Genomic DNA, 17,106 nt, shown 5'->3' with positions numbered 1-17,106 from the left:
TTATTGGTTTACTTTTATTTTTGGGACACTCACCCTAAGAAATGCATCAAGGGCTCCGTTTTCCATAAATTCTATCACAATCATGACTGGTTTCCCTAAAAAAGAAAAAAGAGAGAGAGATGCATAGCTTACGTTAATCTGGAGTAATACTGGTTGAGATAACACAAATGTTGCTGTTTGAAAGGATTGAGAAGCTGGAATGTGAATTGTTGCTGTAATCTCTGGCAATACTCCTGAGATTTTATTAGGCATTTAGGGCCTGATTTACTAAGCTTTTTCCTCACAGACACAAAACAGGAGAAAAGCCTTTGTAAATCAGGCCCTAAATGTCTACAGTATGTTAGCATAATCTCCAAAATTAAAGTAAGCAAATCAAAATGTCGACACACTGTTTTGACTTTTCCATACAAGCAGAAGGAAACAAACGCAACAATATCAAGTTTCTAAACTATACCTGATCATGTTTGCTTAATTGTATCCGCAGGGTGCCAGCATAAAACAAGTCCTAGCATCAATGTCCTTCAGCAAACAGGTTTTTTAATACAGCTTTTCAAAAATCATTTACAGGTTATGTGTGCGCAATAGTAATCAATTATAGAAAACTGATTACAAATTCCTAGAAAATAATCTGCCATGACTTCTGTTTATTTTAAAATTACTTTAGCATCAAAAAAGGGGTTGTGATGGAAATCTTCATGGGATGCAAACAGACATGCATAAGCAATAGAAATATTCAAGCTCAAAATCAAATCAGGCAGGTTTCTAGATTCATCAAACCCAAATATTTAGGTCCCGGGCCACAAGTTCTGATGAAACTATTGAACATGATGGATGTTGTCAGATATATTGAAACATTCGTTAAACCCAACAAAATGACAACAAACTGATTTTTATTAATTTCACACATCTGTAATCATCCAAAATTCTCATATGGGAGATTGAAGGATGATGTTCATTGTGGTAGAAGAGAAGAACACAAGAACGGCGTTGCTGATAGAAGTGTCAGTACCACCGAGTTTGTTAAACACATGGAAAGACAGAAGATCCTTGAATAATTAGGGATGCAGAGACCAAGAAAATGTGGCAGAAAGATACAGAAATTATTCCATATATATTGGGTACCAATGGCCTGATTAAAAATAACTTCCAGGTGCATCTAGATCTGTTGCATCATATGGCACACCTTGACATATTACAACCAATGAACTCAACAAGCAAGTTCTCTTTGGCACAATACCAGTATTAAGAAGATCACTGACAGTAAATTTGAGAGACTGAGGTCATTCCCAACATACCCTGGTTCAGGAATGTGGTTCATTCTTGTGTCAAGGTGATGCAAAACAAATACATTTGGAAACATTTCCCCCGAAAACTGAAGGAAACTCTCACTGGTACAATGCAAGCATTAATAAGAGCATTAGCAGTAAACTTGAGAGACTGAGATCATTTCCAGCTTACCCTGGTTTAAGAGTGAGGTTCATGCCTATCATGATATGCAAAAAACAAATCCATTCGGAGACACCACTCTCAGAGAGTTATTCTGAAGACAGATCATAGGAAAACAACGTATCCTGGCAAAATGGGCCTAATGATTGGCCATCTTTTTCAGGAGTTGCAGTCAGCTGGCTAGAAAGCTAACGCAGATAGAAGTTACCTAAAACTGCAACCAAAAACTGAAATGTTTAAATTGTTTCCTAGATAAAAATGACCTCTCGCTGCAAACTGCTAGTTTAAAAAGCCATCAGATTACAAGCAGCTAGCTGCAGTCATTTCAGACTAGCACCTCATTTAACATGACATGTCCCTTTGCTTCCTACCTCTTGTAACAACGCCCTCTAAATGCACGACATTTGGGTGGTCAAACTGGCCCATGATGCTCGCTTCACAGAGGAAGTCTCGCCTCTGTTTTTCTGTGTAGCCCACTTTCAGTGTTTTTATGGCCACTGCAACATCTCTCTTGCCTGGAAGCTTCAGACGGCCGCTGCACACTTCCCCAAACTCTCCTGGAATGAATTAGAGCAATGTACAGATGAGGTCCAGGCAATACTATAAGTGAATTTCTCCTTGCTACTAGCTAATTTCCTTATGGCATCAGCTTGGCTACTTCTTGGCTTTATTCCCAACTCTTGGTTTTCTTTTACCAAACTGTTTCCTTTTCATACATAAAACAACTCAGTTTCTTAAATTTCTACTTCTTTTTTTTGATGGATACTTTGCACTTTTATGTGGCCACGCATGCTATGCCAGTTCCTTTCCACATCATACACTTCAAGAGAGTTCATAGTTTGTAGAATGCAAAATGTACACCAGAAATATCCTTGCAGCCAATATATTATGCTTTAAAGTATTAGGGGACTGCTAAAGCATGTTGCTGCTGAGTGCCAGCAGGGAAATATCTCAGCTTAAATCTATATAACGGTTTAAGTGCTTTTGTGAGAAAAGCTTTTGAAAACTTCAAACACTCTCTTTGCCTCAGGAATGAAACAGAAAACAGAAAGAAAATGATGTAATTTAACACTCTCTGTTTTGTTCTAACTGCAGACTGAACAGGTAGAATATATGGCAAAATACTGCACAGCTGAATATTCCCCAGATCAAAAGGGTCATATGATTCTATGGAAAATGTAAAAAAAAAAAAATGGACATTTTGTTTTTAAATTAAAAACAAAACTGCTGTTTAGATCCAATGGTTGAATGAAGGCCTGTGATCTTTATTGAGCTTCTTTTAGCTGATTTCCTCAGGCTGTGCAATTACAATGGCTGTTTGTACGACAGGGACACCAGGTGAAACAGACCCAAGTTTAGGTTTGCAAGTTGTCTCCAGTTTTTACCAAATAGGCTAATCCAGTCCTGGCTTTACACCTCACTGCATGCATGGACCTGCAGTCTTCGTCGTCTTATGGAAATCGGAACTAGAAACGTGTGCATTGCTGTGGAGTAAAACCAGACCTGTTTCAGCCTTTCGGTAAAAAAAAAAACAAAACAGAACAGGGAGGCAACTCTAGACCCAGGCTAGAAAGCCACACAGAGATCCATATTCAAAGGGGTTTCTTTGGGTAACTTTTGAATTATCCAGGGTAATTGCAAGGCTTACATTGCCTGTCCCTTTAACTGGCTAAATTTTACATGGGTAAGTCATTATCAGGCCGATTCAGTAAAGTCCGCGGGAGAGCGGACGAACGCCCGCTCTCCTGGAGCGCACACCGGCGAGTGGCCGGTGCGCGCGATTCAGTATTTAAATTAGGTGGTGCGGTAGAAACAGGCAAAAGGAGGCGCTAGGGACACTAGCGCGTCCATAGCGCCTTCTTTTAGCGGCGGCTGTCAGCCGGCTTGACAGCCGACGCTCAATTTTGCCGGCGTCGGTTCTCAAGCCCGCTGTCAGCCACAGGCTCGGAAACCGGACGCTGGCAAAATTGAGCGTCCGGTTTTCGACCCGACAGCTGCCGGCCCATTTTAAATTTTTTTTTCTTTTTTTTACCCTTCGGGACCTCCGACTTAATATCGCCATGATATTATGTCGGAGGGTGCACAGAAAAGCAGTTTTTACTGCTTTTCTGTGCACTTTCCCGGTGCCGGCAGAAACTAGCAAATGTGCGGCTTGGCTGCACATTTTGTTTTCTGAATCGCGCGGGAATACCTAATAGGGCCCTCAACATGCATTTGCATGTTGAGGGCCCTATTAGGTGCCGCGGGTTGGACGCGCGTTTTCCGCCCCTTACTGAATAAGGGGTAAAGGAAAACGCGTGTCCAAGAGTAGGTACTGTATCGGCCTGTATGTGAATAAAATTTAACTGGATAAATTGGAGGTGTTCTTCCAAGACCATATCTGGGCAGAGTGAATTTATCCAGATAATTTACCTGGATAATTTTGATATTTAGAGTTATCCGGGTGTGACCCCCCCCTCCCCCACCACCACCCTTTAGGGTATGTGCTGTATTCCCTAAGCCCACCCTGGGCTTCACTATAGAAGAAAATAAAACAACTGTTTATGTACATATAATTGTATATGTATACATTCCTGGGTGTAAAACCTTCAGGGGCCCAGACGAAGTCCCAACCCCAGTACCACACCTGATGTAGTTTTCTAGTAACCCTTTAATTGGAACAAAATATACCACACAGGAATTTACCACACAAAGCAGGCTCAAGGTAACTCTCTTTAATAAAACCGGTGGTAAAACAGGAACTAGGAACAAGTAAAATAAAGCAAGGTAGGAAACCCATACAACATACTATACACACAGCAATGAGACAGTGCCAGGAAACTGGCTGGTGAGAATCGATACAGAAAATATAGCAGTTGCTTGAGCAAACAGTATATTTGTATAAAAGGCAGTTTTACTTAAACCAAAGCAAAAAAATAATGGACCCCCACCGAACAAGATGCAATTAGGAGGCAAATAGGGGGGCCCTTGCTCTTTGTCCCTTTTCCTTTTATTTATTTTTATTTTTTTGCACTGCAGTTTGTAGATTCCCTGGGTAAAGGCTATAAAATATGATGGAAGGTGATGACCCTGGTAGGAAACGCCCAAACCTCTGGATCCTTCCTAAGAAGGGGCAGGCAGTAACCACAGTCCATGGGTGCAAGGCCATGGGAAGAGGCTGCTTCCACAAAGCCCTCCAAAATAATCTCCCTGTGATTCCTAGGAGGATAATGGAGTTACTTATCTCAGGCCCGTTGACGAGAGGGCTGCTCCAAGATCCAGGCGTTAAGAGTATCTCTGGCCCAAGGACTCCACAATACCGCCTTTCAGTGACATCCAGCCCTTGCTTCTCTCTCTTTCTCTCCCCAACGCTGTATTCTCCAAGGCTGACCTATCAGCCCTGATTCCACTACACACAGCCTTTCAACTCCTTCTCCAACCAATCTTTACACAGAAGCTGTGGTTATTTTGACCAGGAAATCAGCAGAAATGTATTTTGAGTTGCTAAGCCTCCTCTCAAAGGCTGGGGCACCCCTGCTGTTTCTCTCTTGTATCTGGACTTCTTATTGGTTATACTTGTCAGACACTATGCTAACCAATCATGTGACAGCCTGAGCCCCCCTCCCCCCAAAAAAAAATAATAAATAAAAACAGGAAGCAGAAACAAATCTCTTTGTGAATTCAACTCTCTGCGTTTGCTGCTGTCTTTTTTTTTTTTTTTCCTTCTGCAGTATCTGGAATACTGTTGCTGCAGTCCAGCATCAATGAATGTCCCTTGGATTAGCTGCATAGCTCTAAAGTAAGCTCATGAGAGCCAGATCAACCTTTTTATGGGGACCCTCCCACAAAGGTAAGTTACACTGGTAAACCAAGTTTTTGTTTCTTTCAGGCTTTCTGGTGTTCCAAATAGATTCTTTGATGCTGATCACAGATATTACTTCAAAATCTGTACATCATGTAAGCTTTTTGAGAAACGGCCAATTTTGTGTTACAATAATTGTGAAATTTTAAAACATAATCTCGCATACATATATTTTCTTGCTGGACAGTAGTTTTTATGATTTTTAAAATTCATGTCATATTTTTGACGGCCATAAGCAACGTAACATGTAACAGAAACTAACATTTTTTTAAAATACACCAAGAAATTTTGCCTGATCATGCCAGAACTTGCTCGGGCAAGCCTTAGCTCGGCTGCAAGATTCCAACTTGTTTCCATGATGACGCAGCCTTATATAAGCAGCTGCAATGAGTAGTCTCCTATGCAACGTCTGGGTGAATGAGTGAATCGTATCGCTAAAACTGTTGAGTTTAAAGTTTGTGGATTTAATTTCATATACTTTATGAAATGTTGCGCCAATGTCGTAAAAGCCGTGACACATTTTGTTACATCTGTGGTGAGTTTACTCTGAAAGCACAGAAAAGGAGTATGTCTACACTCATTAAGAAGGCATACGAGTTATACTACGGATGCAAATTTGGTGACTAGGACAAAGCATGGGCTCCTCATATATGTCGCACGTCTTGCGCCAGTAGTCTGCGAGCTTGGCTGAAAGGTGTGTGACCATCCATCCGCAAAGCTTCGAACAGTGATCACAAATGAATATCTGCGGCAAAACATTTTTAGTTTTGTTTTCTGGTGCCAGCATTGCCATTATAGTTTATGCCGCTACAGACACGTAACAATGTTTAGGGGTAGATTTTATAATTTTGTGCGAGCGCGAACAAAAGTACGCTGGATTTTATAAGATACGCACGTAGCCACGCATATCTTATAAAATCCGGGGTTGGCGGGCGCAAGGGAGTGCACATTTGTGCAACCTGCGTGCGCCGAGCCCGGCGCATGCTGCCTGTTCCCTCCAAGGCCGCTCCGAAATCAGAGCGGCCTTGGAGGGAACTTTCTTTCCACCCCCCCCACACCTTCCCCTCCCTTCCCCTACCTAACCCACCCCCCCGGCCCTATCTAACCCCCCCTACCTTTTGTTGGCAGATTTACGCCTGCTGAAAGCAGATGAAAATCTGCGCGTGCCAGCCCCGGGTCGGGTGGCGCCATCACCCGACCCGGGGGCTGGTCCGGAGGCCTCGACCACGCCCCTGGGCTGGCACCACGCCCCGGTCCTGCCCCGAACCGCCCCAGACATGCCCCTCCCCGCCCCTTTTACAAAGCCCCGGGACTTACGCGCGTCCCGGGGCTGTGCGTGCAGGAACTGGAATGAGAGCAGCTGGGCAAGGAACAGAACAACGAACAGAGCACAGAGGAGCAAGGGACAAGGCAAGGAACCACGACAAGGAACACAGAAGAAGATACAAGGCAGGAACAAGACAAGAATAGCAAAACACACACACACACACACACACACGCACCAGGAGACCTGTTGCTGAGGCATTGGCTGGTTGCAAGAGACTTCCTTATATATTCCTGAAGGATGTGACATAATCAGCCAGTGCCACAAGAAGTCCCAGTTAGGGGACCTATAAAGGCAGCCTACAGTTGAAAGAAGTTCTATATGGGTACTTTGAACAGCATGCTGCTAGAGCCATTTTGGATCAGAGGTAAGAGGAATAACAAAGAATCTGCAGATAAAGGAAACACAACCTAGCTTCACCATGGGAGAGGCTATTGGTGGTGAAGGCCAAGCACTGTCCAGTATGGGCATAGGGATCTAAGAGGCTCAAGGTTTAGACAACAGCCTTACTAATTTTTGGTAGCAGTTTAGATTCCTATAAACTTAGTGGGTGAGACATGGGAGAAGGGGACTGGGTGTGGATTAAGTATGGGCTCTTGTATGAACATCTATCCAGAATGGTAGAGAACCAATAAGGAAGACAACTAAAAGTGACTTGCGTAAGAAGTGAAATCCCATAAACAGTCAAGTTTCTATGGCTGGCAGAAACTTGACTGTTCATGGGATTTCACTTCTTAGCAGTGTGGACAGGAGTAACTGGGCAGACTAGATGGTCAATTGGTCTCTATCAGCCATCATTTCCTATGTTACTATTCTATTCTCTCCTTATGTCAAACAACAAATTAAGGAACACTGTGGGGATGTACTTAATTCTATCAATCAAGATTTAAAACTTGTATTGGAGGGGAGGGGGTCTATGTACTAACCACTATTACAACTGGCATGGTAACATTAGTTATCTGGTGATTTTAATGCTGGCAGTACATATTAATGGCAGTGTGGCCATGCTAATGTTGTCGCGTCAGCAGCTCAAGTTTCCTCATGTTAAGTGGCTCAAACCGAAAAGTCAGTCAGCACAGGGAAACCTTTCCCCCCTACTCCAGACTTCTTTAACCCTCCCGCTGCAATCTGACGCCTGGCTGGGTGACATCAAGCCTACAGGCCCATGACCTGCCCTGCTCCTTAATTCACCTAGTACTGTGGATAGGCAGGCGTGAAATGTTTCAAATAAAATAAATAAATAAGTCAAGCATCCAGGCCCATAGCTTTCCTCTAACCTCCAGACCTCCAATTGTTTTTGTAAAAGGCCCCTCTGATCTAAATGTTTTTGGGCCTTTCTCCCTTTTTTTTGATAGAAGGGCCAATACTTGTACTTATGAATGGGTTACAAGCCTGGGGGCACAATTTTGCAGACTGAGGAAACAGGATTTTGAGTTCATTGGTGTCATGACAGAAGGTGAAGAGATCTGTAATCCTGATGTTCTATTGAGGGCAGGGATGTATTATTTGGCACTTAAGGCCCAAATTAAACACAGCCTACTAAGGTCACCAAAGTTAACTACAGCTCCCGAGGTGCGGCTCGCTAGTTAATGTTTCTGGTATTAGTAGGCTGCGTTAAATTTCTTGGAAAAAAAACCACAGGAGAGAACATTCAGCATTAATACCTAAAGAGATTTAAAAAAAAAAATAAATATATATATATATATATAAAAATGTTTTAGTTTCAGTTTGCATGCACATTAGCTAATGCCCAAGTTAATATGTGTTTTATGTGAGCATTAATGCTAATGTCCATTAACATATAGATCAGATAATGCTGGCTTGATGCAATAATTTAATATCCCTTTAAGGTCTACTTTCTTTCTTTTATTTGAATGCTCTAAATCTTCTTAGAAAAACATAGATACTGTCATTTAATTCTAGAGCAGAGTTTATTTTTGTTGCATTTCACTGATTTCTCCAATGAGCACCGCTATTCACACTTACAGGACTTGATAAACGAGGCCCAGCTTCCCATGTACCCCAAACACACATTAAATTTCATTATATCGAGGAGAAAAAAAAAGTACCCTCTTCCTTAAGGAATCCACAGGATTTCATGTTCTATTTTGGTCCTTGGAAACATAATCTTAATACAAAAATTATAGCATGTGTAATAAAAACGTCACACTTTATTAATGAGAACAAAATAAATTACATCTTTTGGAGTGTGAGCAGTGCGGTTAAGCAAGAGGTAAACATATAGGGAGCCAAAACAATCATAAGCAGTGACGCGATATAAATCAAGAATTTGTTTCTAATGCAGGTTTAATAATAAAGCTGTCATCAAAATAAGATTATTTTTTATTTCAGTTTATTTACCTTGGAAAATCTTTTTTTTTAAATCAAACTACTATGGCGTACTTCCCATCAAAATTGGGTTCCTTGTATTTAAAAGAAGAAGAAAAAAAACCCAACCCAAACAAACTGGGTGAAATACAGTGCACAAAACTAGAATGTTTTGTTTTTTTTTTAATTGCCTTTGTCTGCCAATAGTTTGCTTACAAGACACTGGAAACAGAATGGCATATATTTAAGGGTAAGACCAGTTGCATTCTGCATTGGTTTACCCATAGGTAGTGATGCCTCTTTAAAAAAAACAAAAACATTCACCAGCCAGGTCTGGTGATTCAGTGGTATGTGCTGTGCACTTCCATGTGGAAAGTCCCTGGTATAATTGCCAGGGCAGATCTTCCTGCATCGTGGGTTTGCCACGCAGTCTGACCTGCAAAAAAATTCTGCAGGTTTTTGCCAATTACTGTGCTTTTAAAAGAAAATCCAAACTTGTGTCATAATCCACCTTGATGAACCTGAGAGAAATCCGAAAACAGATTTAAGGAAGTTTCGTAGATTCCTTCGATTTTGTGAGTCTGCCTTGGATTTTCGCTTCAAATCTTCCCCTTCTCCTCCCTCCCCAACCAAGTTCCTTTGATAAAAATATTCCACAGGTTTCCATGGTGAATCTGGGTTGAAAATCCAAAATGTCCATCACACCTGAACCAGACTAAAATCTTCCTGGTTCGCCTTAAAATTATTTGCACTTCCTTACACAGGTGAATCAATTCAGAATACAATAGACTTGCTGCTATTGCTGACCCTCTTCTTGCAGTATATGACACCATTAATAAAAAAAAAAGGTTTAAACTGAAAAAAAGATCCTAGTTTTGCCTTCTTTTTTTCTGAAAAAAAGAGGACAGAGATAATTTAGGGTAGGTGCTTTAAAGACTGAAGTACACTGAGTTCTACTTCCATATATGTCTTGTTATTCACACTAGATGCTGATTCAAGTGCAGCCTTATTTCTTTCAACAGCTTCAGTAAATGCAAAAGCTCTACATATGCAGTACAATTATTTGCCTGTCATTTTGATGTACGAGTTTCAATCTTGGCTAAATAGAATAGTTGAGAGAGGAAGCCACAGCAACCTTACCTGCACCGATCACACGCTCAATTTTAATACAAGAGGCATCCAGCTCCTTGGCGAATTGATGGACAGCTCTGTTTGGATCTTCGTAGGTTTCAGGATCAATGTATGTTTTGGTGCCTGGAAATTTAACTGTAATGATGTCAGAAACCATGACTGGCATGAACATAAGAACATAAAAACATAAGAAATAGCCAAGCTGGGTCGGACCAAGGGTCCATCAAGCCCAGCATCCTGTTTCCAATAGAGGCCAAACCAGGGCAAAAGAACCTGGCAATTACCTAAACACTAAAGATCCCATGCTACTGATGCAATTAATAGCAGTGGCTATTCTCTAAGTAAACTTGATTAATAGCTGTTAATGGACTTCTCCTCCAAGAACTTATCTAAACCTTTTTTGAACCCAGCTACATTAATTGCACTAACCACATCCTCTGGCAACAAATTCCAGAGCTTTATTATGCGTTGAGTGAAAAAGAATTTTCTCCGATTAGTCTTAAATGTGTTACTTGCTAACTTCATGGAATGCCCCCTAATCCTTCTATTATTCGAAAGTGTAAATAACTGATTCACATCTACTCCTTCAAGACCTCTCAAGCTTACTGTGCACTCAACCCTAGAACACTGAATCTGCTTCTATGCCACCTGGTAAGAAGCCACTAGAGACTGTAGTGTAGTATGGAGCAAGTTAATTGAGAATGGTTATTTACTCTCTTAAATAGTACTAGAGCTAAGGAACACTCCATGAAGATAACTAATAGCACATTTAAACAAAAGAACATTTTTCTTCAGTCAATGCATAGGTGTCGGAATGGAAACATGGCCCATCCAACTTTGGTCAAGACAGCATACATTTTTTACAGTGTCCAGTAACTGGACACTCTAATCACCCATCCAATAGTAAGACAATGAAAGCCCACATGGTTCCCGCTTCCTTATTCATGTGCCTGCTTTGTTTCCAGTGTAGTTGCAGAATAACAAAGCAGAACCAGGAGCCAGCTGCATGCAGAAGCAGCTGTGTCTGCTACCTCTATGGAACCCTTACTTCCCAAGGCTACCACTCCCTCCTCCATCTCCTAGTCCCGTGGGCCTGCCGCTATCTTCTGCTACTGACAACTCTGTGGTCAGCTTCTGTGTTGTGATGTCTGCTTTGATCTCCTGCTGCCTGCCTGTCCTGCAGCCTTCCTCACTCCACAGTCCCACAATAACCCAGAAGAAGACTCAAAAGATGTCAAGAGGAATGGGATACCGCTCAGTCTCAGAGCCTAGGCTAGAGAGAGACAGGATAGAGAAGGGAGTTGACAGGGGAAGAGAAAGGAAGAGAGAGACAGAGAGAACTGGATGGGGAGAGAGAGATTGGTGGGGGAGAGATGGAGTGGGGGCAAGAGGAAAGAGAGAAAGAGGAATGTGGGGGAAAGGAATGGAGAGAGAGAGAGAGCATGAGGGCAGGGGGAGAAAGAGAGGAAGGAAGTGGGGATTCAGGGGGGAGAGAAGATCAGGGTAGGGTTAGAAAATAGTTGATATGCCCCCACCTCCCAACCAAAAAGGGAAATTCCTATGGCCCTAAGTCAATGAATAATTAAATTATGGAACTTGCTGCCAGAGGATGGGTCAAGGTTAGTAGTATAGTTGAGTTTAAAAAGGGTTTGGACAAATCCCAAAACACAAGGTATGTGGGTGAAGTAATGAAAATATCCAAAAGACGAACAAAACTTCACAACACCAAACTTGACCAAAACTTCTTGTGTGCTACTACCCAGATGTTAAAAATGGAGGAAAAAATACCTCAGGACTTCATGTTTGTTCTAGATAGAACATTCAACATGTAAGAGGTAATTTATAATCACTGGTCTTTAAAAAACCTTTTTTTGGTCAAGTTTGGTGTTGTGAAGTTTTGTTCGTCTTTTGGAACAGGTCAATCAACAATTATTAGCCAGATAGACTTGGGTGTCTTCACCTCTTACTTCCGGGAATAAGCAACATGGAATAGCCTTTCTTATTAGGATCTCTTAGGACTAGCTATCACCAGAGACAGGATACTAGGCTCCATGTACCAGTGGTCTGACCCATCAAGGAACTTCTTAATGTCCTCTCTGTCTTTCTCCTTCTCCCTCTCTCACTCTGGGGCTGATGCAATAAGATGCATGTTAAAATGGGTGTTCGTATTGAGTGCTTGTTTTCCTAACGCGCGCACAGCCGCGTCCCCTGGGCACCTGATGCAATATTAAAATGAGGTGCTGCATTAAAAAGGACGCGCTGTATATATTATCCTATGCACAGCGCTAGAGAATAATTGTGCGTCCCTAGCGCCCGGGCGCCTAGAATTGCAATGGGTACATGTCCATTTCATCCCAATTCAGGTCATTTTCACCACTTGCTATTGTGCGTGCATGTTGTGATTGTTTACTGTGAATGTACATCGTGTGTAAAGTGTGCATTCAGAATTTTTTTTTTTTTTTTTTAACATCAAGCCATTTATATAACCTATATTTTTAAACACCAACAGTAGTGTTGAAACAATACTAGGTAAGAGGAACCATAGAGGACAGTAGTTTTTAATTTATCATGAGCCTTTGACTTATAGATTGACTTAATGCCAGCTCCTGGGCTGGAGTTAAATTTGCCACGTACAAAAGTGTGCTTTGGGTGCCTGGCAATTTTCTGCATTGGCATGTAACAGCTAATAGTCTCATCTACATGGAATTTACATATGATGCACCCTATTGGCTACGCAATTCTTTGGGCGTGCATTTTGGACGTGTTAATCTCCTTATTGCCTCTGGTGCTAGTCTAGCGTGTCCAAAACGCACGTAAACCTGTGCAGTAGGCTGGCCGCACTTTATTGCATCGGCCCCTCTGTCTCTTACACACAAAAAACATACATACTGGATGAGCACAAGTTCAGTTCTAACCCTTAATAAGAACTTTACCAGTTGCTGGAAATGAAAAGTTGATTGGAACAGAAATTAATTTGTGATTGAACGAAGTGATTTAAGAAACGAGCAAATAGCGTATAGTATGTAATATATCATTAAGATGTCTGCTGGATGGGCATTCACGCAACAACAATAAAAGTTTATCTCGTCTGACCTGCCTACTGTGAAATTAGAGGTCCATTCAGCATCAAAATTTAAGGCAGCTGTTTGGTGTGTCAAATATTGTCAAGCTGTGGAAATGTCATGAAGTCTAATATGAGGCCATAGAAATGAAACTGAAATCCCCCTTCTAACAAAGCTTTTGTGTGCACTGATCAAACTGTACAAGAAATATAAATATATATATATGTGGCAACAGTACTGAGGAACGTATAAAAGCTGCCAAAAACTGAATGTGAATAGTGCAAGAAATTAATACCAGAATAATCCGTAAAAAGTACTTCCCTCATTTTACCAGCACAGCTAAGGCTCTACTAAGCACTGACATCTGTGTTACAAAGCATCTCAGAGGGTGATACACACACACATATATGTGTGTGTGTGTGTGTGTGTGTGTGCATTTATAATATTTAAGTTACTGATATGACAATCAATTTTAAAAAAATACAGTAGGTGTTCAGACAGGAAACTGTCGGCTGAATTAATGCAGACAAATTATTCAGTAGTTTCATGGTGTACAAAACACATGTAGTGCTGTTAAAGGCTTAGCCGTCATTTCAGCTGGAAAAAAAACAACAAAAAACCTCACAAGACCACAGAAAAGGGTTGGAAACAATAGGTTACTCTTCTACACTGTGCTTTCAGGCAGGCAAACGGAGAATAAGCCATCCTCCCCTTGTTGTCGTTGGGCTGGTTTTGTATTGTTATTTTTTTTTTTTTTTTTGTTTTGAAAAAGGGCCTGTTTCCAAAGTAACCTTGTGCATCTCCAGTGGGCCTCTGATGGTTCTTTATTCAAGCTGTCATAAAACATTTTGACAGGCTGCAGCTAGTTTGGCATGTCAACGTGAAATAGTGCTACCTTGGATTTGAAGACATTGTTGGAAGAAAATGGAAGGAGGAAACGAAATGTAAATTGGAACTGCCTGCATTGTGTGGGGGGGGGTGGGGGGGCCAGGAAAAGTTGAAGAGGGGCTAGGGGGTGGAATGCTCCGCGAAAGCCACTGCTCTGAAAGCTAGTTAAATGGCAGCTTTTAAATTGCTGTGAAAAACTCAATCTGCTGTTTTAGCACATAGGGAAATTGTTCTTCCTGCAAAGGGGAATAAAAAGGACACCAAACTGTAAATAGCTGCTGACCACAGCGGTTCTCGTTCACCTTTCCAAAGAGCACTCTCCAAAGAGCCGGTCCCTCACACATCAAATTAAACAGAAAATGTCCCTGCAAAACGTGCTATTGAGCCTTACAAATATGTGGCATATTGCTGTGTTTTATTCATAACGTTATGTCAGCAATTTTACGGACAACGGCTTTTGTGGCTGGCGATTTGCTTCCCTGGATAGATTAAAAGCGAGCAAAATAAATAAATAAATAAATAATAGAACAAATCCTACGGGAGAGTTGTTAACTACCAACCTCTGGAGTTCTTCCTTTATATTACACCCATTTCACTTCCTCATTTGTACCGCACTGGCTCCTTGTTCATTGGGGAATTAAATTTAAAGTTGCCAGGCTGATTTTCAAATCATTACAAAATACTTTGGCACCCTGGATATCTTCTTTACTACACGTTTACAATCCAACGCTCTCCTTAAAGGTCGGCCAATAAAGGTCTCTTTTAGGCTCCCTCCCCTTATTTAGCACATCCTGGCCAGACTCTCAGACCGGGCCTTTTTGGTTTCCGGTCCCTTACTATGGAATTCCTTGTCTGGACAATTGTTTATAGCGTGCAGCTCTGATGTCTTAAAAAAAAAAAAAAAAAAAAAAGCCTTGCAAACATGGCTTTTCGGGCAGGCCTATTGAGTGCAGTGGTTGAGCATTCTGTAGAACAGTGATCTCAGCTGTGATATGGAAACTCTGAGGGAATTTGTTCTTACGTCTCAGTCTTTTCTTGTATATAACTTGTTTAGAATGTGTCATCGTTGTTTTAGGTTTATGGTGGATTGTTGCTTTTAGTTATTTATTGATCACAGTTTCACTTTGTAGTGTTATTTTATTTTGATCTATGTATCCGCCATGAACGTTGAAAAGCCAAAATAGAAAAGTTTTCTAATAACAAAAGTAATAAATTAATTACTTAAGTAAAGCATTTCCAGCTCAGGAACACTAGGGCTGTGCCTATGAAGGAAGCCTTCTCCCAAAGTTCAATGCTTTAGTTCTAGTCCTGTCCAGAAGGAACCACTGTTGTTGCAGGAAGTGTCCATGATCTATCCATATCCCCACTGGCCAGAAGGACAAACCATGGTATGCAACAGATTGGCCATAGGGCTATCCCTCCCCCCTGAGGAGTGTGGAAGTGGCCTAGTGGTTAGAGCAGTGGGCTGAGAAACAAGGAAACCAGAATTCAAATTTGAATTCTCCCAATGAAGCACTCTATTGCACTAGGTAAGCTCTCTTTGAAACAGGATCTACCTACTGTATCTGAATTGTAACTCACCTTGAGTTGAAAAGGAAGGTAAAAGACAGAAACACCCATTTCCCCATGAATCAGATAACCATATATATATATATTGTACAATAACCCCTCCTTGCAATCCCCTATAATCCAGCCTTGTCTTCATGTTTGATATCTACTGTTGTATTACCTCTATCTCTTTGAATGTTTATTCACTGTTTGATACACATTGGGCCGGATTTTGAAAAGATTATGCGCGCCGGGCCTATTTTCAAAAGGCCTGGCGACGCGCATAACGCCCGGGGACGCGTGTAAGTCCCGGGTCAGGGAAGGGTGGGGTCAGAGACTCCCGGCACAGTGGGCTGAAGTAAGTTTCGAAATAAAAGAAAAACAAAGAAAAAGATAGGGGGGAAAGGGCAGGGGAGGTAGGGGAAGGGAAGAGAAGGTGGGGGGGTAGGGAAGTCCCTCCGAGGCCGCTCCGATTTCGGAGCGGCCTGGGAGGGAAAGGGGGAAGGCAGCGCGGGCTTGGCATGCTCAAGGTTCACAACTGTGCAGCCCCTTGCGTGCGCCGACTCCCGATTTTATAACATGTCCGCGCCTGCGCGCATGTTATAAAATCAGGCATACACGTGTGCACGCCGGGTAGCGAGCGCACATGTACGCCCGCGCGCAGGTCTTAAAATCTACCCCATTATATTTTATATGTTTTAATTGTAAACCGTTATGATTTAATGATTCTCATATGGACCGATGGTATATAAAACATTTAATTAAATAATTAAATAAAGAAAGTCCCACATAAAAATGTTAGCTAGAATGTGAAAATACTTATTTATAATGGGGTAAATTTTCAGTAACTTGTCTAACTACAAAGTTACATGCACAATTTTGAACATGCATAAAAGAACCCAATTCTCAAACATAAGGGTACCTATATAGTAGCATAATAAATGACAGCTGAAAATGCCCACCGCTAATATGGTGATTACATTTGTTTATCTGCCAGAAAGCATGATAATTTGCTTGGCAGGGTGAAATTTGGGGGGAGAGGTGAGAAAGGTCAACTACGGGCCTAGTATACTTGATAACTCCTTGTCTTAACCTTCTTATTTGATCTCCAACTCTGCTCTACTACCCCTACTCACCAGCATGACCACAGCCTTGTCCTAGTCCTTTCTTCCAACAGCTGCCTCTTAGCCTTCTTCACCTCAGCTCTTTCTCTCTTAGACCATCATCTGATAGCTTTCACACTATAACCTCCTCCTTCATAGCCTTGTCTAGTCACCACCAAATCCTTCAGAAATTTCCAGGCTATCAACCATTGCATTCTCTTCGCTACCATCCCATCTTTCCTCTCCTCCACTACATTGTCAGAGGCAGTTGAAGAGAAAGATTCCTCTCACAATACTTTAGACCAGGTTCTTAATCTTTTTTCCGTAAAGACACACCTAGCAGATGATGATCACGGGCATGACACATTGCATACCACATTTAACAGCTATACTAAAAAAAAAAAAAAAATCCTAAATATTTTATTGTTGAAAATG

General features: G+C 41.6%; 1 protein-coding gene across 4 annotated transcripts in view; it reads right to left on the bottom strand.

The window, feature by feature from the left end:
• EPHA7 (EPH receptor A7) overlaps positions 1–17,106 on the bottom strand; it is a 410,651-nt gene that overhangs the window by 54,689 nt on the left and 338,856 nt on the right. The window contains exons 10-12 of one of the 4 annotated variants that reach the window (XM_029595403.1): positions 10,080–10,205; positions 1,818–2,003; positions 34–95 (exon numbers count right to left, since the gene is read on the bottom strand). In XM_029595403.1, coding sequence (XP_029451263.1) covers positions 34–95; positions 1,818–2,003; positions 10,080–10,205 — 374 coding nt within the window. Of the gene's footprint in view, positions 1–33; positions 96–1,817; positions 2,004–8,764; positions 9,830–10,079; positions 10,206–17,106 lie in introns of those variants that run through there. The other 3 variants (XM_029595404.1, XM_029595405.1, XM_029595407.1) reach the window with 3 other exon arrangements.

This window comes from Rhinatrema bivittatum, chromosome 3 (genome assembly GCF_901001135.1).
Source record: "Rhinatrema bivittatum chromosome 3, aRhiBiv1.1, whole genome shotgun sequence".
Classification (NCBI taxonomy): Eukaryota; Metazoa; Chordata; class Amphibia; order Gymnophiona; family Rhinatrematidae; genus Rhinatrema; species Rhinatrema bivittatum.
The sequence above is the reverse complement of the archived record's forward strand: the minus strand, read 5'-3'. Positions and strand labels throughout refer to the sequence as shown.